Genomic DNA, 25,276 nt, shown 5'->3' with positions numbered 1-25,276 from the left:
AATCAGTGAAACTCACCCACAGCACTCTTATAAACTTCACGTGGTTTTTTAAATCGCCCTTGCCACCTGGCTACGACGACCTCGAGAGGATGGTTGTGCAATAACTGGACCGCCAATGAGAGTAAGATGTGTGTATTCACAGGCCCGGCGTGTTGATTTCTCTCCCTTGGCTCACCTGTGTTTCTGTTTCCCCACAGGGCCACTGCTCTACTAGCGAACGGTGCTTCCCATCAGGTCCTTCGTCCGTACTTCTGGTCAACCCGCGGCTCACCCACGCTGTCCTCTCCAGTGGGGCCAGGGACCTCAAAAACACAAAGGAACACACCAAAACAACTCTTCGTACAAGTATGGCTCAGATAAGTACCACATCTGTTACTCACGCTTAGTTGTCCACAACTGTTATTCGCTACACTATTGATGGCTCTGTGTGCACTCCTCCTCTGATGAAACTCCTCAATATTCCTTCGTCAACTGACTGTCCCTTTTCTTCTCTCTTCCCCAATAGCACGATCCAACCAGCCTGGTCTGTCTGCAAAGCAGCAACACAGCGTAGACAAGTACACCACAAGCACACCGTTTGATGTCTACAAAGGTCTTTTTATACGCTGACTCTTCCCCTCGTCAGCCTACCAGCGACCGCTGTGCAAATTATCCCCACCTGCGCGCAATCAGGCTTAATTTGACTTCGGGGAAACCCCGGAAACGAAATGTGGAAGCCGGGTTCCGCCCGTCGTTCATACAAAATGTGGAAGCCGGGTTCCGCCCGTCGTTCATTCAAAACGTCACCTGTGACATCAATGCAAGCCAAATACCTATTTTTATTTAACATTAATTAATTAATGAGCTAATGTACACCCAAATGCACAATTACATTAAAACATCAAATATTTTAATAGTGTTGAAGGTTTCTGCCAGTTAGTCATGGAGTTACTATTACACAGTGAAACAAAATTAGCTGTTTATTTTCATTGAATGTGCGGCATCGATTAATTATCCTTCATGTGCACAAAAAAAGAGAATTTAGGAGTATTACCATAACAGTTTTAATGGCCCCATGTTTGAAAGGTATAAAACACACAAGCAAAGGATGTCATGTCCTGTAATTCTTTCATGTGTAACAATAGTTGATCGTAAAGTAATAGGACTGTTATGATTAAAATATGATTTCTGACATGGTTATATAAGAAATGTTTAAGATGTCTAAAGTGTATTGATTACTGTCATGTATCATGCTTTGGAAGTTCTTTGTGAATAAAATCAACAACACCAAGACTGACAATAAAGTTTTAACATCACAACACAATATCTACAGAGACTTCCATGCTTTCACTTTGACTACAAAACTATAGTAAATTAAAACAAAAATAATAAAAAAATAAAAAAATGAAATATAGTATATGAAATACAGAAAAGGTACAAACATTGCATGTTTTACAGGTGCTTTACAGAAAAAAAACAGTTCCTTGGAATTTTAAAGATTTTAATAAGAACATAACTACAACATCCAGCTGCACTTGATAGCCTATATATATTTCATTTCTATCTTCATCCACAGCTTCAAAAACGTCAGCTCTCTAGTTTACTGTTAGTTATCAAACTGTAGATTTTGTTCCAAAACAAAGGCCTTAAAACAGAGAGAAAGAGAGAGAGAGAGAGAGAGAGAGAGAGAGAGAGAGAGAGAGAGAGAGAGAGAGAGAGAGAGAGAGAGAGAGAGAGATATTAATTTATAATCAAGACAAAACACAGTAGCAAAAAATAATTCATGTAAGTCCTATACTGTACTGTATAAGTTCCTATACAAATACAAAAGCAAATTGCTTCATGTAGAATTGCACAGTTACTAATAACCTAAAAACAGTAAATCTTTGTTTGCTAATGGCATATCACAGTTCTTATTGTTACTGACACCATCAAAATCTTAGATAAGACTAATTTACCTTTCAAAAGTCTCCTCAGTAAAACCCTGACAATTCACAGAAATCACCACATGTTGGTTGCAGCTCAGTTCAAGGATAGTCCATTTAGGCCGTGTGCATTTTTGAGATTGCTTGTTGCATCTTAACCTATAAAACAACACAGAAAGCTACTGAGCTCTTCACAAACCTGACAGACTGCAGACTACTTTATATGATCTGCATAACATTTTGTTTATATTAAGTTGTTCCTCACTAATAAATGTGCCAAGAAAAGTGTCAAAATGGCAAGAATAAATAAGTAAAAAATTTATTTTGCACCTCACACAAAGTTATTATAAAGCTTCTGCTTTACATGAAGAAAGAAGAAACGGCAGAGAACTAAAAAATTGTTAAATATAGATTACAATATATATTGTGAATGTTATTGTCCTCAAAAACAGATTAAAATCGAATAAAACACTGCATACTTTTCTTCAACTATTGTAGCAACATGATTAAGTGCATACACCTACAAAAATGTCTTTAACATTCCAGTTGGATCATTTTAATAAAAGCTATATTAACAGAATTAACTAAACCATAATTCAAGCTAATGTCTGCAGTCTCTTGTAGGCAAACCAACAGGGCATCAGTGGCAAGGAACCGAAACTCCACTTATGGAGAAAAACCTTTATGACAAACCAGGCTTAGCTGGGAGGGCCGCTTTTCCTCTGACATGTTACACATTACACATATAGCTGTAGAAGAACTGGAGTAATGCACGCTTATGGACCACTGCTATGACAAGGATGAATAGACAGTTAAATTAATACGAACCCTTCAATTGTCAAAGTGCAGTTTGGCCTTGTGTGTGACCTTTGCAAGATCTCAATTCCCTCCTCCAGTAAAAAATCTGCATTTATCCTACAATACACACACATTAAACAGATTAAACAAATTACTGTATTTCAGGGTTCGGTAAGTTCATTCTTTATGTGTTACTTTCTACATATTCATATGAACAATTTCATAAAAATAATGATGATGATATGCATGAAATCCTGTTTTTTTTCTGAGTTGGGTCCAACCTTAAATATTAATCACTTAAAACATAACACAATTTTAAACATGTCAACAACTCCTAACTGATAGCTTGGATTGAAAACAATTTTTTTAACAAAGCAAAGTTAGATGTAACAGTGTTACAACTAAGCCTCAAGTGTACAGTGGTAATGAAAACAATGTAAATACTATTAATTAAACTACAATTTAAATAGCAGGGGAAATAAATGACAATTATGTTTTTTGTCTTAATTATGCAGCCCTTTTAAAAATATCCATCCATATGCATAATACAAGGACGGTTAGAAGAGGGACCATAAATGGTGGATGTGTGGATATCTATTTGTACAAACAATATTCATCTCTAGTATATAGACAGAATAGTGCTGAATTATTTGTGTCATCAAATTTTGTACTAAGTGTTACAACAAACCCTCTAAATGTTACAATTACGCACATATTGGCTAAGTTGTTACATTTGCACTTCTTTGGTGTAATTGTACAAGATGGTAGACTTCATTAACAAACTAAGTTAAATTTAACTGCACTAAACAACAGAAACAAATCATAAGAGCCTCACAGATAACGCGACACAAATGTTGCTATATTTAAGTGGAGTACAAATTAGGTAATTGAACGACAATTCTGAAACATTTAGTTTCAAAACTGAATCTTTTACATTTTTCATAGAAACCATTATGGTTATCTACATTGCTTTTGTAACTCATTTATTGAGCAAGGATTCAACATTATGGAAGTATTTGATTACTGTACAGCACTTTGGTCAACACTCTGTTGTTTAAGTAGTGCTTTATAAATGAATGAATAAATAAATGAAAATGAAATATCTTTTTCTTACTTGAGTTCTGTTAGACTGGAGACATTCTGGCTGATGGAGAGACTCCAAAGAGACAAGCTTTTATTCAGAAAGTCAACCTTCAGTTCCAGCATTTTAAGTTCAGGCAGATAATGGATGGCAGACGTGAAGGCATCCAAATCTGTCTTGTGAAATATTTGAAAAAGCTTTGCCCAGTCGATAGCCTCTGACCGTGGTAGAGTGAGACCAAGTGACCGTACCACATTGCTATAACAAAAACCTAAGCAGACACTAAAAAGAAAATTCAAACAAAGTTAATATCAGTTAGAGGAACAGAAACTATTTTGTTATTGTGAGTCTGTAAGCTAACAATATTCACGTTGTTTCTGATCCCATATTTAAACCCTAGTTAGTGTGTAATGTTGCTATAATAGCATAAATAATACCTGTAAAATGATAAAGCTCAAAGTTCACTGCCAGGCGATATATTTTCTTTTACAGAATTCCCCTTTTAAAGCCTAGCGGACGGTCGGTTTGGACTACAGCCCTCTACTTCCTGCTTTAATGACGTCACTAGAACTAGTTTTTTAACTAACCTCTGCCCACAGGAATCACAACACACTAAACAAACTACACAATCAGAACTCGTTATGTATTTCTAAAGGAGGGACGACCAAGAAAGACATCAGCCCGTTTTAAGGACAGGGAAAACTGCGCTACACAGATAAGTCAATTGTGTGAAAAATACAGTGTTTTTTTTTTACACGTGAAACATAAACACATGTTATATTGCGCACTGTAAACAATCAAAGTTTCAAAAACACAGAAAGAACGAGACCTTTAAAGTCCTTAGTTAGCACACATTTCACATTCCAAAGTAATTTTATTTATTGAAAGTCCGCTCAAAATAACAAATTTTGGCCTTTGGGAGGAAACTGGAGCACCCAGAGTAAACCTATGCTGACATATGGAGAACATGCAAAATCCAAACAAAAAGGCCACCTGACCTTGCCGGGGCTCAAACCAGGGACCTTAATTCTTGCTGTGAGGCAACAGTGCTACCCACTGAGTCAATTTTCTCTGGCAAACATGAGAAAAGTCTATTTAAGAAGTCCTTCCAGAACTGATTGTATTGAAAGAAAAGAGAGATTTGCGTTTTTGATTAAAGATTATAAGGTCACAGGATTTAATCATGTATAAAGCTCACAGAAAAGTAATTTGTAAAATATTATCACATTATTCCAGGCAATATAAAAGGTTTTTATTTCTATTTCATTGTGACTTTAAGCAGCTATGCCTGTTCTTTATACATCTCACCTGGACACATCATCACTGACTGACAGTTCTAGTGATCTGACAGAACAATGTTCATCTGCAGGACATTCAGGGATAACATTAACCCTGCAAATCACAGCACAGAAAAATTAATTATGAACAATTAATAATGCACACTAAAGAATTATAGTGCATGTGGTGCCAAGTACATAAAATATTTATTTTGGGTAAGTGATATTATAAATACATTACCTTTGGGTCTTTCCACCTGTAACAGCACACATCAGATCAACAAGATCAGAGTCTGTTAGGTTTCCTACTTTCAAGCTTCAAAATCAAATCCAGAGCATTACTGTACAGACTAATTTATCATTCATGTAAACCAGGGGGCGGCAAGTAACTTTGGCCGCGGGCCAATATTTTTTTTAGCCAGTAGATGGCGGGCCAGCTGCTGTTCCCACACTTACGTGTCTTATTCTGAATTAGCGTAGTATAGGCTATCTGATCTTTTGTCAAGAAACATTGTCTTTATTTCCTATTTAAAAGACGAAAGACAGCATTAAAAATAGCTAAAAACATGGATATGGATCCGTTTATCATTCGTTTTTCAAATTAAAAACAAAAATGAAAAAATTAACCACCACGGGTTTTCTGTGTGCTCAGATCAAAAAATGAATTACTGGATTAGACAAAAATTTTATTTAACACCTTTACAGGCATCATATATCAATAAAAACATTATTTTTTAAAAACAAGTAGGCTACTATAGTGGTAATATATTACAGGCATTTATGCTCTCATGAAAGACTCTTACAGTCCGACTTTTGAACTTTATTCCTTTTTTTATTAATATTTATACGGGACCTAAGGTTAATGGAGGTCTGCGCTGGACTGTTTTTTTTTGTCCAGCTCCCACAAGATTCTATTCAAAACCGCTTAAAATACACTCTGTGTTCACCTTGCTTTATTTCCCGACCTGACGGGTCCGCAAAACTTAACGTTAGCTCGTTTCCAGAATATCACATTCAAATGTCTCTAACGAAAAGAGAGAGATGAAGTAACCTATAACAATTATAAATGGTATACCAAAATTGTGTTCGTGCCAATATAAATATTATTTTAACATTGTACTGTCAGCAGAGAAAAAATAATGAAATATAAATAATAAATTAAATAGGACAAAGCCTCTCACTCAAATTTCTAACCAGCATAAACCGAAACCATTGTTGGTTGCAGAGTTGCTGTTCAAACAAATTGCTCCTTTGCCAATAACGTTTTAAACGGAGGCAAAGATCAAAGAACTATGCGTTAGGAAAATTAATAATGGCTTTATTTTAATAGACATGTAAAACCATATTTTGGCGGATTACTTTAATTTTTTTACGAATTTGCCTGCCCATTCGCAAATTGGTCTTAATAATTAACGGTAAACGAACTTTACTTGCTGTTCTCGAAGGCAGGTCGAACCTTAAGGTCGGGCTCGAGCCCCAAGTTCAAGTAAGAGAACAGAAGAAAAAAAATGAGTAGTGAATGAGACGATGAGAAGGAGGAGTTGCAGCTATGCGCGGAGGCATGGAGACCCGTTTACGTTTACCACATGTTTTTAATAGTGATTGACAAAGGACTGTTTACTTTCAAATACGTTAAAAGTGAACTAGTTAAAATATTACTGCAGTAAAAGAGTTTATTTTGTATCATATTTTATTGTGGTTTTTAAAAGCCTGCAATTACTTTTCAGTCATTTGCGATGTCACGGAGATTAATGTCTTCACGCGTGACGCATTGACATGATTTGCGAGGTAAATTTGCAATTGATTCATGAATTCATACCTCTGCAATTATTATAGTTATGATCGCGGATGCGCTGGTATAGAAAGAGAACGAGAAACAGCGGCCCGTTAAGATTAAACTATTAGCTATTATACGCATTTTTGGGCTAGACCTCTGGGCTAGAGGAAGAGTTTTGTGCAGCATTTAGTGCAAATATTTTTTATCTAATACATATTATCAGTGTGTTATACGCGAAAAATAATAATGAAAAAAGTTCAAAAGTCGGACTGTAAGCGAATGAGACCTACAGGAAAGCATGGTTGCTATTAAAACCCTTATTTAAATGTAATCTGTTAGTACCTGATCTGTTTAAAATTATTTCATTGGTATATGTCTGCTAGGTGTTCCATTAAAATTTGTCCGAACCCGTTTTCATTCATTTTTTTATTTTTGATCTGAGCACACATTCGGAAAAGTCGTTTGATTTTAGTTCAGGAAATAATTAACCACTTACCTGTCACTCCACCCTTTTGAGTGGGGGGTGAAAAGTTGATGTGTAGCTTCAAATTAATATAACTTTGGCATTTTTTGGTCTAAAAGACTAATCTTGGTCTTGTTTTAAAGAAGACAATTTAAGGTTTTTCACTGATGTTTCTGGATGTGAAAATATTTAACAGAAAAATTGTTATAGCAGTTTAAATTTATTATAATAATTAAAAATAATGCAATAACATATTAATTTGATAAATAAAATTATAAAAATGAAAATGTTTCACAAAAGTAATAATGTAAACATGAGGCCATATGTCTCAAGCAGTTGTGATCCAAATTTTAAGTTAAAATCACAAAAAATGAGGTTTGTGTAACACTTTTAGTGGTTTTACCAACAACGGCCACTAGATGTCAACGGTTTGCTGCATTCTCTTGTCACAAATTGATGAAATACTGTCACTGCATTATTATAACTGCTAAAACGTTTTGAAATATGAAAACTACATTCTTGGAGCTTTCCAATGATATATAGTTTGTCAACATTTTTGAAGATTTATAATATGATATTAGAATTATGAATATATAAAATTAATATGCATTCCTATGGGGGGTGGGGTCATGTATCTAAAAACTGTCACTACATTATTTCTATCATCAGATGACCTTGAAATATAAAAACTACATTCTGAGAGCTTTCCAGTGATATATAGTTTATCAAGATTTTTTAGGTTTAGAACAGGGTATTAGTGCTAGACATATGTAAAAACAAATTGGGCCTACATGTTGGCCTGTGACCTTTTAGAAATTGACTCTCACTACGTCATTTCTTTCCAAAAATTTTGATGAAATATGAAAACTACACTCTAAGAGCTTTCCAAAGATATATAGTTTGTCAAGATTTTTTAGGTTTAGAACAGGGTATTAGTGCTATACATATGTAAAAACAAATTGGGTCCACCTGTGGCCCGTGACATTTTAGAAACTGACTCTGACTACGTCATAATTTTCCAAAAATTGTGATGAAATATGAAAACTACACTCTTAGAGCTTTCCAAAGATATATAGTTTGTCAAGATTTTTAGGTTTAGGATAGGGTATTAGTGTCATAAATATGTAAAAACAATGTGGGCCTGCTTGAGGGCCCGTGACCTTTTAGAAAATGACTCACACTATGTCAACATTTTCCCAAAATGATGATGACAAATGAAAACTACACTCTTAGAGCTTTCCATTGATATACAGTTTGTCATGATTGGATAAGAATTAATATGCAAAACACTGAAGTAATTGTAGGCATCCCACCGGTGGGACAATGCCATTTAGCAGTACATAAATGTTTTGAGGCGCACTCTCTTTACAATTGAATCAATTACTCTCCCTACATAATTTATTTTATAAAACACTGCTGAAATATGTATTCTAGAGGCTTAGACCTTTCCAAAAATATATAGTTTGTCATGATTCAATAAACATTTACATCCAAAATATTGAAGTAAACCTAGGTGTTCCTCTACAGGAACAGTGACAGTTTTAATAGAAAACAAGTAGTTTTTCTTTATTTTCTTTTTGGTTTTAATTTAAAAAAAAAAAAAACGAACGAAGGAATGATACACGTACACGGGGCCATTTTTGTAAACTGTTATTTTAAAATAAAAGTAGTATCTGATAAAAAAAAAATGATAAAAAAAACGGACTTCAAAATAATCCGACGGGCCAGAAAATATTGCTGGCGGGCCACTTTTGGCCCGCGGGCCGCCTGTTGCCGACCCCTGATGTAAACATTGTATTTTTATTTAGAATTGCATTTGTTAATCAAATAAAAAAAATTATGGCCTGGTATTGACCTGCCCTTAAGGATAAACATAAAAAAATTTGAGTCATATGATGCTATTTCAGGTTTTCCTTTTTCTTTAGTGTTATGTATAGTGTGTGCATGTATAAGACCTGCAAAGTACCACTACAAGCTTGAGGTATTCAGCCAATCACAACGCCCTGCTCAGCTGACCAATTAGAGCAAACTGTGCTTTTCAGAAAGATTTTTTTGTATGAGACAAATTGTGTTTTATATCTTATATCATGTTAACACACTGTATTAAACCAGATACACAAAATAAAGTTGCAGTAACCATAATATGACCCCTTTGAATGCAACCCCCTATGTATCCACTAAGGAACTGTTTAATTACTTACCTTAAACTCTTAAACTTGTGGACTACAGGCAGAATTATAGACAACTTGTCAGGTGTTAACTCGCAATAAGAACCAAGATTGAGTGATCTGACGCTGTGGCAGCACTGAGCGCAGTACATCAAAGCCCAACAGTCTGTTCTTCGTAAGATTGTGCTACGTATATGAATCTTATTCCAGGTCTGCATAGCTTCTTCCACAAAGCTCTTTTCATGCAGTTCATAAAGATAGTTAAACACAAATGGATCTAAGAAACATGGTCTTTTACAAATCTTATTTATAAACCATTGTTTCAGATCGGCCTCTACATTTTGATGAACAAACAGACCATGCTTTATAAGTGTGCATTGCAAGTCCTTATTTAATAGACCAAAAGCAAACTTCACCACATCCGAAAAACGTGGTGGCTGATAAAAAGATTCACGTAGTGTGTGTCTAATGGTACATAGCTTGGTAAGATTCATCATGGCCTGGTCTTTATCCAGACAGACATAGTACAGAGCAGTGAAGAACTCCTGAAAGCTGAGATGCATGAAGCTGAACATTGTCTCCTGCTGAATTCTTCTTTTAAAGAGGAACTTGCACAGAAATGGACAGCATGCAGGATCTTGCACAGTTTCATTTATAATTTTCTCATCAAACAGAACTTGTTGTTCCAGCATCCCTCTCTCTGCCAGTTGTCCCAGACTCATCAGCAGGTTTGGCACAGATTGATTCAAACCCTGACTGTGATGCTCCAGTAAAGTGAACACAAAGTCAACATATATGGATGTGGTTGTTTCCAGACCACTTGTTATATCTGCACCATCATTTAATCTTTCTCTGAAAACTGTGCAGATGATCCAGCAGATAACAGGAATGGAGCAGGCAGTCAACAGGGTTTCATTTGACTTCACAAACGTATAAGCGTTCCTGAAGAGTTTCTCATCCTGAAAGAACTTCTGGAAATACTCCTCCACCCCCCTTTCAGAGAAGCCCATAATCTCAGTGAAACGCTGAGGTTTCTTGAGCAGTTTGCTTAAAGTGTCTGTAGCTGTTGATCTGCTGGTGCCCAAGAGGAAGGAGTTCACCTGGAGATGTCCTCTCAGCAGGGCACAAAGGGTGAGCACAGGTGTGCATCTCTGGTCTGGATCTGTGGGGGATGTCACGTTATTATCGTCCTGTGGGAGTCTGAGTTCATCAAACCCATCAATAATGAAGAGCACTCTCTCTGGTGACCACTGGAGCATCTGTGAGATCTCATCTGAAGTTAAACCACAACTCCAGCTCAAGAGCTCCAACAAACTCTTTTCACCAGGAATGCAGTTAATTTCTTTACACTTCAAGTGAAACACAACATCAAATTGATCTTTGTAGAGGTTACCAGATGCCCAGTCCATCATGATCTTCTGCACAACAAAAGATTTTCCATTCCCAGAGTTTCCCTGCAGTATGAGAGCTCTAGGAGTGATCCCATGGTCATCTGTGTGAAACAGAGAGTTCAGGACAGATTCATGACTGCTCCTGGAGCTGAGGACCTGCTGAAAACTTTCTCCTTTTGAGGAGATCTCCTCTTCTCTTTCTTTTTGATCTCTATGTCTTTGAATGATCAGAGGTTCAGTGTAGCGCTGACACAGCAGCACATTTTCTCCAGGCAGTGAGTTATACTCTGTAACATGCTGGTACTCACTGCAAATTCGCTTTTTATATTGGACAATCACTGAGTTTGCTGCAGAAATAAAATATTTAATGTTTATAATAAAAAGTATTTTTGGAAAACATATTTATGCTTCTACAGGATATAGACATTTTAAGAATACTGTAAATAATGATAAAAAAGTTATCAGTACACAATTTAACTTCTTAACTATTTTAAATCACTTCAGTAAGTTAGTCAAACAATCAAACTCATTCACCTGATGGTGGTGTTTTGTCACTGTCAGGGTGATATCCACCGATACCTGCAGAAAAATAAACACTTGGTTGACAGACTGATAGAAGATATTTCATATGCATTGTGTATACTGTATACATGGGTATTTTAAACTATAGCAATAAGTAAGGCTAAAAACATGCAGCATTAACACAACACAGATTTTTCTTACCAGAAGCATTATGTGTTATGGGAACATTGCCGGTTATTGTGCAATTATTAAAAACAGGTGCTGTAATATTGCTTCTATTCTGAGCCACAGCACTGACGTTTGTCTGTGGATGAGTTCTGTAAATGTCCTTATTACAGTCAAACTCTAAACGAACAATGAAATGTAGGTAATATGAATTTAACGTAATATGATACAATACAATATAAAAATATAACATAAAAGGGTTTATAATATGCATCATGTTATATACTAACCCATTGTTTTCTTGTGCAGTTGCTATAAGATCCCAAGTTTAATGTACAAACATAACAGTCCTGTTTCGGAAAGAAAAATGCTATGGAGTTACAAAAGAACTGTAAATATTACAATATACTAAAAGATACTAAACCTCTCCTCAGTAAAATCAAACTCTGACTCCAAAGACAAACAAGTCTTTAGTCCAACCTGAAATACAGCAATCTCAATCTCATTTTTAAACTTTGCTCTAACTTTACAGTTTATAACTGCTGTACATCGCTGACTATAGAGGTAAACACTGAAGACAACTGCTAAGAATTTAAGATGATTACATCTATAAATTTTATCACTTCTAAATCACTCATATATAAAGAAATAATACCAGTTTTTTAATTTGTTCACATACATTTTTAAAATTATAGACAGAATGAAAGTGCTTTTCTCTGCCACTGATATGAAAATGTCTAAAACTATATATATATATATATAGATAGATAGATAGATAAAAACATTTAGATCCACACAGAGATGTGTATTCATATACCAGCTGAGAAACTATACAGAGAAAGTTAAGCTGAAACCACCCACTGTGACACCACCCACCCGGAAGACATGTTGTTTAGTATAAGTATTATCTTCCCGGTTTCCAGTGTTGGGCAAGTTACTTCCAAAGCGTAATACATTACATATTACAAATTACTGTCATTTGAAAGTAATTAGTTACATTACAATATTACTGACTCTGAACTGTAATGAGTTACACTACTTTTGCGTTACTTTTGAGTTACTTTTGTCACAGGTAGGGGTGGACCCAGATGTGGATAAGGTCACGCCCCTTTCTCCACCTCGAGGAGATTCCCAAAGCCACCCCAATGACCAGACACACAAGGTAAGCATAAATTAAAAATGTACTTTATTTAATTTAATTAAAAGGATAAATAGGGAAGGGAAAAGGGAAACTTAAAATAATGGCCACTCTAGGCTCTCCTCCACCACCCACTGGATCTCCACACAGTCCATTCTCCTAATGTTCATTCTCGTTCTTCTTTCTCTCCACAGGCGGTCGCTAGGACACAAAAACACTGTTACTTGGACTTCGAGTATATCTCACGGCTCTGCTGGTTACAGCTCTCTGGGTAAGGATCACGTTACGCAGTCTGTTCTCCAATTATTCACTTTCGTTCTCCTTTTCTCTCCACAGGTGGCCACTAGGACACAAAAACACTGTTACTTGGACTTCGAGTATTCCTCACCGGCTCTGCTGTTTACAGCTCTCTGGGTAGGTATCACGTTGCACAGTCTGTTCTCCAATTATTCATTCTCGTTCTCCGTTCTCTCCACAGGTGGTCGCGGCTCTGCTGTTTACAGCTCTCTGGGTAGGTATAGTTTCCTCCGTAGGTCAGCAGAGGGGCGAAGGTCACACACCACCTCACCGGGTCGAGCGCTGCCCTATCTCCACTGCCCGTAGGGCGATCGAATCCTGGACAGGGGCGCCCCTTTGTAGAGACCGCGGGGGCGGCGGACCCTTTCGCCTCTGACTCTGCGACAAGACAGACACAGGCAAGTTTACATCACGAATATTTCCAATATTTTACTCACAGTTACTGACAGCTCTTGATCTGCGTCCCTTCGTACTCCGAAACAGCACACTGCGTATAGTAGCGGCAAATTCTGAGGTCGTTAGCCTCTCCGTCCTCCGCCCAGTAGAAGAATGAATGATGCGGGGCTTCGTCTGACAAGACATACAGCAACCCACAGCAAATACACAGCACCACTCCAACGTGAAAAGCTTAATTGCAAAGTCTCACTCACCACACTATAAGTGTACACACAAAGGAAACGCCCGGCGTCCTCCACTTCACTTGGGCTGAAATAAGGGCGATGGAAATACGACCAGAATAATGTTTCGTTGCTGTGGCTGCTTAGATTGACGCTCCTAACGGCTCACCCACCACGCTGTCCCAGGGGTAGGGCCGCCCTCCTTCTCCTGGAGGTTTCAAACGATTACACAGGTTGATTTCTGCAAGTTGCTCCACACCAAAATGTATACTCACAGCAGATAGCCTTTGTTTACGTTGTACAACAAGGTCGATTCTCTTCCTGCTTTACTTCTTCAAAAGTGCTGTTTAGACCAGGTTCCTTCTACCCATAGGGTTTTCCGTTCACTCCAGCAGGTCTGCCGCATACTACAACGAGAGAGTGAGAAATACAGACAGCCACCACGTCTAGCAATGAGCACAGCTCCGTTCCTCAGCACACACTACAACTTGTCAGCACAATGCTCTCTTCGGGGAGCTCCTTTTCTCCACCACGTATCGCCTTTCTTTCGCCCCAGGCAGCTCCTGTCTTCTCTCCGCGCGCTCCGAGCGCAGCCCGGATCAACAGAGCCTGCGGGCTCTTCAAAAGGTACGTTTGTACTGTTACTGCCCTAGGCAGAGGAGCTTTCCCCGCGTCGATCCCCCTCTCGTGCCCGAACTGCCAAACTGTGCTTTAACTGCTCTTAAAATACTCCTCTGTGTACTCCAGTTATCCAATCACCCAGCGATCTTCTTAACTATGCACAGTTGTGCTTAATCGGCTGATTACAGCCTTCGCGAGACTGCCGGATGTCCGGTGTTTCTGTTCTCCGGTCTGGGCGGAAACATCCGGGCGGAACCAAACTTTCCCAACTTTTGGTTCCGCCCCGGAAAGATCGTCACCTTGTGACACTTTCATCAAACAATGAATATAGGTTCCCCATACAAAGGCTGGTAAAAACTTTAAACAGTCATGTTTAAATGTACTATTTAGATAACCATGTTTAAGTCTACACTACGTTGTAGTTTTGGTTGCTGTTTGTTATAAAACTGTAGATAGCATACTAGTAATAGCCTAGCAATCTATTATGTATATGGACTGTAACCTGTCAGGAATCGGGGAAATACAGAACACGAACCCAGATGCGGACGTAAAATAAAGGGATTTATTTAACACACAGGGATAACAGAAAAACAAAACCCACGAGGAGGCAAAACAAGACTAGGGATGGCTCCCGCGAAACTAACGTTTCGACACTGTGTCGAGATCCCGAAGCGTAAATCTTTCGAAACACTGCTCCGAAATGTGATTCGAAACACCCATGTCACGTGATGAAGTGATTCGAAACACCAAGCGGTGCATTTCACAAGTATTTCGAAAGGTGGCGTACCTGTCGAATCTGCTTCGAATCTTAAACTGACAGGGTAGGAAACAAAACTCACAATACCTCATAGATGCGTTTTTGGCAAGATCAAATACTATAAATTACTGAAAAGAAGTAAATTTTCCTCATAGGTATGTAACACTTAGGCTACTTACAAAAAATGCATGCCAGCAAGTGTCCCTTGTGTGAGAAGGTTTTCAAAGGCTGGAGAAATTATATGTAAAAAAGTAGCTGGTTGAGTTTATCAACACAGAACAATTTATATATTTGAATAAAGATCTTTATATGTAAACAATGTGGCATATTATGGCTTGATATATTTTATGAATCTCTTATTATTTATTTGGTATATCTCTATTCTATTTTTTTCATTAAATACACCCGAATAGCCTATAGTTATCGACAATTGTGAGCCTAAAAGCTCATGTAGTTGTCAAACAGATGTTAAAACAACAACAAAACTATTTTATTATGATGACGTAGCACATACATTTCCCAGGTTCGATCCTAAGATCTACGAATGAGAGTCGAGAGCACTATCCACTCTCCCATTCTATCACTTGTGTGTCAATTAAACAACATGTGGGATACAATTTGTCAGCGCTCGTCTAAAATCTTGTCAAGGCTGCTTCATGTAAAGACATGCAAACGACCGCTAGGTGTCACTGTGGAGGCGGTTTCGGATTGATGTTTCGAAGCCTCGAAACATACGGCACAATTGATTCAACTGTTTCAGTGTTTCACGAAGCCTCGCTCTGCCCACCACTAAACAAGACTAGGAAAAACACGACGCTAAACTAACACTAAACTTAACAAACTAACAAAAAACTTTCAAACACAATAAACAGATCGAGACTAGATATGATACAAAAACTTACAGGAACCGACAGGGCATAGAACAAGCATGGGACAAGACGAACGTGCACTGGACAACAAACACAAGGACTCTTAAATAGGGAGAAAGTAAATTACATACACCTGAAAATAATCACGAGTAAGGGATCGGGGAAAAAGTGACGAGACCCGGGAAATGCGTGGTCGGAATAAACCAGTACTACAACCACACATTTCCCACATAGAACATATGTACTGTCAGAACCCTGCCATGCTAACTAGATCTAAATACCAACAGGATCCAGCAGGATTCTGACAGTACGCCCCCCTCCGAAGGCGGCTACAAGACGCCCTCAAGGGGGAACACTAAACACGGACAAGACCGACTGACAGACAGAGAACATCCAAGAAAACATAACAAATAACATTAAGGGCAAACAGGCAAAAATGACAAAAGGATTAGGGTGGGATAATAAAAATAATAAACAAGGGAGGGGGGGGTGGGGGAACACAAGAGTTCATAGGGGGTGGTCCAGGGTGGGAGGGTGGGAAAAAAGTCTGAGTGGACTTCGGGTGAGTCCAAGGAAAGTTCTGGCCGAGATCGGCAAAACCTGGCTGGGGTGGCGCTGGCTGGGCCCACGGCTGGGGTTGCGCTGGCTGCGCCCACGGCTGGGGTTGCGCTGGCTGCGCACACGGCTGGGGTTGCGCTGGCTGCGCACACGGCTGGGGTTGCGCTGGCTGCGTACACGGCTGGGGTTGCGCTGGCTGCGCACACGGCTGGGGTTGTGCTGGCTGCGCTCACGGCTGGGGTTGCGCCGACGTCTGAGTACACGGCTCTGGGCGCTCTGGCGGTCGCGTCGACGGCTATGGGCGCTCTGGCGGTCGCGTCGACGGCTCTGGGCGCTCTGGCGGTCGAGTCGACGGCTCTGGGCGCTCTGGCGGTCGCGTCGACGGCTCTGGGCGCTCTGGCGGTCGCGTCGACGGCTCTGGGCGCTCTGGCGACTGCGTCGACGGCTCTGTGCGCTCTGGCGACTGCGTCGACGGCTCTGTGCGCTCTGGCGACTGCGTCGGCGGCTCTGGCCGCTCTGGCGACTGCGTCGGCGGCTCTGGCCGCTCTGGCGACTGCGTCGGCGGCTCTGGCCGCTCTGGCGACTGCGTCGGCGGCTGCGGCGACGGCTCAGGGCGTTCTGGTGGCTGAACAATCTCCCCCTTCCTCCTGTTCTTCCTTCGGGGTCGCGGAGCAGATAGAGGGTGTGGTGGAACTCTTAAGTCGGAGGAGGACCCCCCGGACGAAGACTCCCAGGAGATCCTTCTCTCACGCTTCCCTCGAAGGGACAGAGGTGGGGAGCGGCTCTCTGGAGCCGGAGGAGAGAGTTCAGGGTCGCCGAACCCCCACATCCCAACGGTCCTTCCCTCTCGGATGGACGAGAGTCGATGGGGTTCGGCGGTTCGGGTTCCGCCTGGTGTTGACCTCGGGTCCGCATACGAGCGGGTCAAAAAACTCGTAACCCGACTCGTATGCGGGGCAGCAACCCTTTCCCCGTCTCGCCAGGCGAGTACCGGTGAACATGTCCGCTGGGTTCTTTTATGGCACGTTCGTTCTGTCAGGAATCGGGGAAATACAGAACACGAACCCAGATGCGGACGTAAAATAAAGGGATTGTAGGATTGAAAATATAGAGATTTGTAATATAAAAAATATAGGAATTGATTACTTTGTCACAACTTGTCACAACCCCCATTTCCATACTGTACCATCTGCATTCCTGTGCTTGCAAAGACTATTGTTACAGCTGTTTGTTCAATACAGTGGGGGTTAAAGGTGTGGTCTTCTGATTGGTCAGTTTGAATGTATGATGTTAGGTTTAGTCACATGGTCAAGGAATAGAGAATAAAGGTCTTGGTTTTCATGAGCTCTGGGCTTTTGCCTTTTGGCATTTGCCATTTGCTTTCTGCCCTCTGCTTTTCTTCTTTACCTGAGTTCTTGGGTTTAGGCCTTTAGGCCAAGATTCCAGTTCTTAATGGTGATTCTCTTTCTTCTAAACTTTCTTTCTTTCTCTGTTCTCCATCTTATCAGGTAATATCTCACATACATTGTAAACAGTTAATTGTTTGTATTAAGTACCATTTCATGCATTTATAGTGTAACCATTTTAATTGTAACTTTAAGTCAGTACTGTTATTAAACCTTTTCATTTACAAATCTGTTGTGTAGTTTTGATTTAGTGTTAATACTTAAACGCTACATATTGCAATTCAATATATTTATATTCTAGCAATGCTCTCCCACATATTTTGCTATTATAACTGCACTTATTTCCGTCATTGGTATAAGTTGCAGAAGGGTGAAAATTGACCAGAAATACACAGTTTTATAATATCTTGCTGTTAACATTTCTCAGTCATTTTGGCGTTCCTACAGACTGAACCACTGTAGTGAATCCACCCTTACAGTTTTGGTGCCGAAACCCGGGATCCCTTGCAGTGAGTTTTCTGAGTTTTACTTTGTTTGATCAACTAAATGAGGACTTTATCACAGTTAATCCTGTGAATGTGTTAAAGGCCTTCTGACCACACAGTGGGTAAGTCTGTTTTCATTGTTTCATGGCATGGTTAGTGAAATCTCCATTTGCATGAATTGTATGAAACAGAAATAAGAAGGACCTTAAATATCCTATCTGTTGTACAGTTAGAGATTATTTCAGATTATCTCCTCAGGGATGGAAGGGATTAATTTAAGTAATGATATATTGTTTGCTTTATGGAGCGAGAAAGTTGAACCTACACTTTCTAAATTATATAGAAAGGGTTTGAATTACAATGCTACCACTGATGATATTCTTACATGGTGGCTCACAGTTGGTAGTGAACAAAGAAAATCCAAACATGCTGAAATCATTGAGGCTTTAAATTTCATGACGTGCAAGCAGCTACGTAAAAATAATGGAATTTTTGAGTCAATCCTGAATGATAAAGGTGATGAATTGAGAACCAAAAACGCTGAATTAAAAAAGTCAGAGGCAAAGATCCAAAATCTTCAAACTCAGATAGATCAACTATCATCTGAGCAGTTAGCCCTGGCTAAACAGTGTGAGAAGTATAAAGACATTATTGCAGATGTAAGGGCTAAACTAATTGTGCGAGACACTAGGTCTCCCCAAACGCTTGGCACGATGTGACTAAAAAATATGCTACTTGTACTAAAGAGAATGTATGTTCCAGAACCCAGAAAAGTGTTCCTATCTCAGTGATTGGGGTGATGCATCAACATGCTGAACCGCATGGTGTAAATGAAGCATTAGAGAGTCACAGACCTCCTGAAGCTCCAGGAGAACCAAGCTACAAACCCGGTGGCAAAATGAACAGGCTTTGTAATTCCTGTCATAAAATAGGCCATACAGAGGAGAAATGCTGGTCACTGGGCAGGGGCAGACCTCCACCTTATTATTTGAAATGTAGGAAATCACTTTCTAAGGGCAGATGTAAACAATCTGGTTTTGCTGGTAAAACTCTTTCTGAGTTGACTGCATTGTTCATGCAAGGACTCCAGCTGTTAACCTCACTTGCTAGTGGCTTAGCAGCCAGTTAGCATGTGTTTAACATTCTCATTGATTATCCTGTTTGCATTTTCTGATTTGTAATTGCTCGTAATGCATTGTTGTTTCTATAGAACACAAATTCTAGTTGTTTGTTGTACTGTAGGTACACATAGGCTAATGAAGTTAATTTCTTAAAACACTTGACTGTTTCCACTGTAAGTGTTTGACAAAACATTTAAGTGAGAGGTTGTTGAAGCTACATGTATTCTAGACCAGTCGTCTTGTGTTAATGGATTAACTTTTGCTCTTGAAATTGTCTACCAGTTTCAAGTTGTATGTGTTTCTATGTTGAAAGATTTGTCTCCTAAGTGGTAAACTCTGCTATTCCTTGTATAGCTGCAGTAAGACCCTAAAGAGGAGCACAAAAATGCCATGTGGCTACATTGTGTTATTTAATTGCATTAATGAAAATGTTTTACCTCATAACAGGATCCAGTAGCACTTTTACCATGCTTCCTAACTAAAAATATGGGTGTGAGAAGATTTACAGAGCCAGATTACAATCTCATACTTATAATATCAAACTGGCTCCCTGTTTTAACAACAGGAACAAATTTGCATCACAATTTTATCTTTCTCACCTTTGTTGCAGCATGGTATTCACACATAGCCTCAGTTAAATTAAATCCCATAGCAAACAAAATTTGCCTCACATCAGTCATTATTTTAAACTGTCTGATGTCAAGCATCTGTTTTGGTTTCTTTTCATAAAGTTTGATAAGTTTTATGTCTCAAGTATTGAAATCTTGATAAAGAGTTTTTTTATGTTTAATAATTTCATTAATTTTGCTATTATTTTGACATTTAATTTGCTTTTTATGTAAGACATTTAAAACTATCATGTTCTTTGTTTTTATTTTTGTTCATTTCATTTATAATGGTTATACTGGAAAATTAAGATCTTTAAATATCATGTGGTTACACTGAATATATTGTTGTTATTGCTTCTTATGACAAAGTGGTATGTTAAAACTAACATTTGTTAAGTTTAAAAAGAAGCATTTCATTTACATGTTTCTAAAACCAATGTAAGAGCTTTTATTATTTTTTCTTTTATTCTCACCTTGACCATGTTTTTATGTATTTGACAGGGATTTAAGGCTGAAGACCAATCTGACCATTTAAAAGTTGAGTAACAAATGCCATATGCTTTGCTGTATGTTGTGCCATTTGCTTAAATCACAGGATTCCTGCTGTTTCACATCTTGGGTGTTGCCTCAAAGAGAAGGACAAAAGTGAAACCCCCTTCAGGGCCTGTTCTTGTGAAAGTGTGAAGTATCGATGGAAATCTGCATAACTATGAAAGGTGCAATTCCATTCGATGAAGCCTTTCATGCAGGGCTGAAAGGAGAAGGACGTCTTCAAGTCTCATCAATCAGCAACAAGTTTGGACAATAAGTCTGAAGATGACCACTGCACACAACTAAAGGCATAATCTTATGAACTATGTCACCATGGGTCTTCTTACGTGTGGCCCACGGTGCCAAGGGCGGATTTGTAGGATTGAAAATATAGAGATTTGTAATATAAAAAATATAGGAATTGATTACTTTGTCACAACTTGTCACAACCCCCATTTCCATACTGTACCATCTGCATTCCTGTGCTTACAAAGACTATTGTTACAGCTGTTTGTTCAATACAGTGGGGGTTAAAGGTGTGGTCTTCTGATTGGTCAGTTTGAATGTATGATGTTAGGTTTAGTCACATGGTCAAGGAATAGAGAATAAAGGTCTTGGTTTTCATGAGCTCTGGGCTTTTGCCTTTTGGCATTTGCCATTTGCTTTCTGCCCTCTGCTTTTCTTCTTTACCTGAGTTCTTGGGTTTAGGCCTTTAGGCCAAGATTCCAGTTCTTAATGGTGATTCTCTTTCTTCTAAACTTTCTTTCTTTCTCTATCTTATCAGGTAATATCTCACATACATTGGAAACAGTTAATTGTTTGTATTAAGTACCATTTCATGCATTTATAGTGTAACCATTTTAATTGTAACTTTAAGTCAGTACTGTTGTTAAACCTTTTCATTTACAAATCTGTTGTGTAGTTTTGATTTAGTGTTAATACTTAAACGCTACATATTGCAATTCAATATATTTATATTCTAGCAATGCTCTCCCACATATTTTGCTATTATAACTGCACTTATTTCCGTCATTGGTATAAGTTGCAGAAGGGTGAAAATTGACCAGAAATACACAGTTTTATAATATCTTGCTGTTAACATTTCTCAGTCATTTCGGCGTTCCTACAGACTGAACCACTGTAGTGAATCCACCCTTACAGGATTTATTTAACACACAGGGATAACAGAAAAACAAAACCCACGAGGAGGCAAAACAAGACAAGGAAAAACACGACGCTAAACTAACACTAAACTTAACAAACTAACAAAAAACTTTCAAACACAATAAACAGATCGAGACTAGATATGATACAAAAACTTACAGGAACCGACAGGGCATAGAACAAGCATGGGACAAGACGAACGTGCACTGGACAACAAACACAAGGACTCTTAAATAGGGAGAAAGTAAATTACATACACCTGAAAATAATCACGAGTAAGGGATCGGGGAAAAAGTGACAAGACCCGGGAAATGCGTGGTCGGAATAAACCAGTACTACAACCACACATTTCCCACATAGAACATATGTACTGTCAGAACCCTGCCATGCTAACTAGATCTAAATACCAACAGGATCCAGCAGGATTCTAACATTAACCATAGCAACGTTAGCTTACCTTGTCATTGCTGGTGTGATATGTATTTTACTGGCAAGATTTCTAAAAGTCTCTTTACTTCTGGGGTTCAAGCAGCATGGGAGACCGATAGAAACTTTCTGTTGCTTTTACTTAGTTCTCTCATTCGCAGTATTATGCATGTGCGACGCTACCAGACCTGATTGCGACCACTTTAGTCAATGCCTACAGCCGCGGACTTCCCAGATTCGGCTCTTTAAGAAATGCGTCTATATTTAACGCCCCCCCGCGTCCAAATCGCATTTTAAATACAAGATTAAAGTAAAAATTAACATGCTGCATACAGCACCTGGAAACGGCCATACGCTGCGTCCCAAACCGCCTACTTCCATTCTATATAGTAGGCAAAGAGTAAGAGAAGTAGTGCTTTTCGCCTACTATATAGTATGGAAGTACGCGATTTGGGACGCAGCCTATTTTACACGCAGATTTTTCCTGTGTGGATGCTGGTCGCGCGCATTGGTCAAAAATAAAAAAATAAAAATAACACGGTCTATTTTTGAAATGCATTGTTGTAACGTGCGCGTTACTAAGAGTGTAACGAGTAAAATATTACCAAAATGTTATTAGTAATGCGTTATATTACTGCGTTACAGCAAAAACTAATATATTACTGTAATATATTATATTTTGTAATGCGATACTCCCAACACTGCCGGTTTCACACATCATCTGCAACTGATCTTCATTCATCTGGTCCTTTAAAAGAAACTCCCCAAACCAGCTGAAGCTATAGCACTGGCAAGACTTTTTTTGTTTGCAGCACTTTGACCTCGCACACAGTAACATCATTACTCCTGACCAGAGTCGTATAATAACAGAGTTACGAAACGCTTTGATCTCGCCGCCGCGCGGTCACGTGATTCATGTAACGTTCTACAGTTCCAAACCAAGCAGGGCTGTCAATCTGTTTGCATAGGTTTTCAGCTATTTTAGGTAAATATTAGCTTGTAATGGGAATTGATCACTATACTTATTGTGTTTATAACGTTTTTTTTACTAGGTAGTGATGGAAATACAGTAAATCAGTTAATAAAGAGTTAATTGTGACCCAAATAACTGTGGTTATCTATACCAACTACAGCAACACAGTTTATCTTTTATTTTTGTAGCAAAATATGGCTATATAAATGGCTATCAATCTGCTAAAAACATAATTCCTACACTTTTACTATATTAAAATCACAAAAAAGATCGCCAACGCGGTTATTTGTAACAGTGAAGCATAACAGAAACACACTAAATTCATATTTTAAATTCACATTAAATGTTAATATAATCATACATGATTTTCGAGGATACATCACTCGTATTACTTACCAAACACAATGAAACACATAGCAGCATTGTGAAGCAGTGTGACTTTCTTATAAGGCATTTAGCTTGTCGCTGTTGCCCCCTAGTGTTACTCGTAATATATAAAAAAAGATAAGTATAAAGTAGATGGCCACCAGTTATAAAATATTAAACCATTAAAACTATATTATTCACACATTATACACAACTCATTAAAATATAACAATTTTACTAGTTATTATTAACGATAATCATCACCTACAGCAGAGTTCATAAAATATCACCGTTGACTATATTAATGAAATGTCCGAAAATGTAAAGAGAAACGGTAATTTAATCGATTTACCAGCAGGTGCCATTGAAATGAATGGGCTTCAGTGCTGCGTTTGGAACTATGCGTCACTACCGGTCACTACATGAAACGCTGTTACTTCCGCATTCCATTCTTACAACGGACGTCTATGTGAGTGTCGTAACTCTGTTATTATACGACTCTGCTCCTGACTACTCGCTCAAACTTCCATCAATATTACTTCACCCAAGGTCAAAGTGCTGCAAACTAAGTGCCGTTCCACCGTACAATAGTTCTCATTTTTTATCCGCTTAAAAACTTCCCACGTTTTATTTTGTGCCACCATAATTTCTTGTTTAACTACTCATGTAACAGTGCCTGTACATCCAAATGCACAATAACATTAAGACACCAAATATTTTAAGTTTTTGTTTACTGAAAAATGACAGCATTTACATAAATAAATCACGAGTCATGTTTCAAAGTTTTTAAAATATAATGCATGTAAGAAATACATACAGACATAATTTTTCCACTTAACCTTTTCCTGAAAGCATAATTTTCAAAGACACCTTACTTTTGGAATGAACCAGTACCTTTGTTGAACGTTTCTGCCAGTCAGTCATGGAGTTAGGGGAGAGCCTATAGTTTTTCTAACCAGACTTTGGCTTTAGTAGTGACATAATAGTAGTTACATAATAGTAAGCACTTTGGACTCTCTGTTCACATGGGTGGGGTACTTTTTACTGTGTGTGGTTCTACTTTCAAAACTAAGTATTAATTAAGTTATTAATAAATGATTGCAAAGATAATTATGCAGTGTAAGAAAAGAGTTGATACCTTTATAGTCTTACAAATACAAACAGAGAACAACCGTAATGCTGTTGTTGCCCAGGATGGAATTAAGTTTGACACCCCTGCTGTAGGTTGTAATAAACTGCTTGCACAAACAAACTATCAGGTGGGGGAAGTCACCTTTCACAAGAACTGCAATGTTTTTTAAATGAAACAGAGAAAACAAGAATACAAAGACACACATACCTAGGATTCCAGCATAAGTATGTTTTCACATGAACTGTATTTGTTTTTTCTCATCACAGATCAACATTAAAAAAAAATTATTTTTAGCAAACCACTATTGTGGTGATCAACATTTGCTTTAGTTCAGCTATTGATTCATGTATTTTAATGTTGAGTGTTCTTTGGCTGTTACAAAATTGTGTTAAAAAAACTTCTTTATCTGAATTAGTTTGATGATTGTCTATTGTTGAGGTTTATGATGAGTGTTGTTGGATATCTAAGTGTGTGCAAATAAATTACTTACAAATCATTAAATAAATGGTTACAGTGTTAGTAAAGCAAACACTGATCACCACAATGGTGACTTCATACACTTATGTATTTTGACGATTGTCTCGTTTGTATTTATTTTGATTTCTCCAAGTAATTTTAGGAGAAACATCTGTGACTTAAGTTGATACTTAAATAAACACAA

At 38.3% G+C, this 25,276-nt stretch overlaps 1 protein-coding gene across 3 annotated transcripts; it reads right to left on the bottom strand.

Annotated features, from left to right (window-relative positions):
* Positions 1-941: 941 nt before the first annotated feature.
* Positions 942-25,007, bottom strand: LOC135744201 (NACHT, LRR and PYD domains-containing protein 1 homolog). Of its 3 annotated transcripts, none has more exons than XM_065262193.2 (11): positions 24,359-25,007; positions 11,837-11,896; positions 11,583-11,726; positions 11,394-11,438; positions 9,502-11,206; positions 5,302-5,376; positions 5,092-5,175; positions 3,817-4,065; positions 2,733-2,819; positions 1,938-2,063; positions 942-1,624 (listed from the first exon to the last, which is right to left on the bottom strand). In XM_065262193.2, exons 2-11 carry the CDS (start codon positions 11,838-11,840, stop codon positions 1,567-1,569), a joined length of 2,577 nt encoding a protein of 858 aa, XP_065118265.1. In that variant the 5' UTR covers positions 11,841-11,896; positions 24,359-25,007; the 3' UTR covers positions 942-1,566. The 3 variants fall into 3 exon arrangements, with proteins under 3 accessions (XP_065118265.1, XP_065118264.1, XP_065118268.1); XM_065262192.2 differs by having other exon boundaries at positions 24,378-25,007; XM_065262196.2 differs by lacking the exons at positions 942-1,624; positions 1,938-2,063; positions 2,733-2,819 and having other exon boundaries at positions 3,929-4,897; positions 24,378-25,005.
* Positions 25,008-25,276: the final 269 nt, after the last annotated feature.

The sequence above is a fragment of the Paramisgurnus dabryanus genome, chromosome 6 (genome assembly GCF_030506205.2).
Source record: "Paramisgurnus dabryanus chromosome 6, PD_genome_1.1, whole genome shotgun sequence".
NCBI classification, from domain to species: Eukaryota; Metazoa; Chordata; class Actinopteri; order Cypriniformes; family Cobitidae; genus Paramisgurnus; species Paramisgurnus dabryanus.
This window is presented reverse-complemented; position numbering and strand designations above follow the sequence as displayed.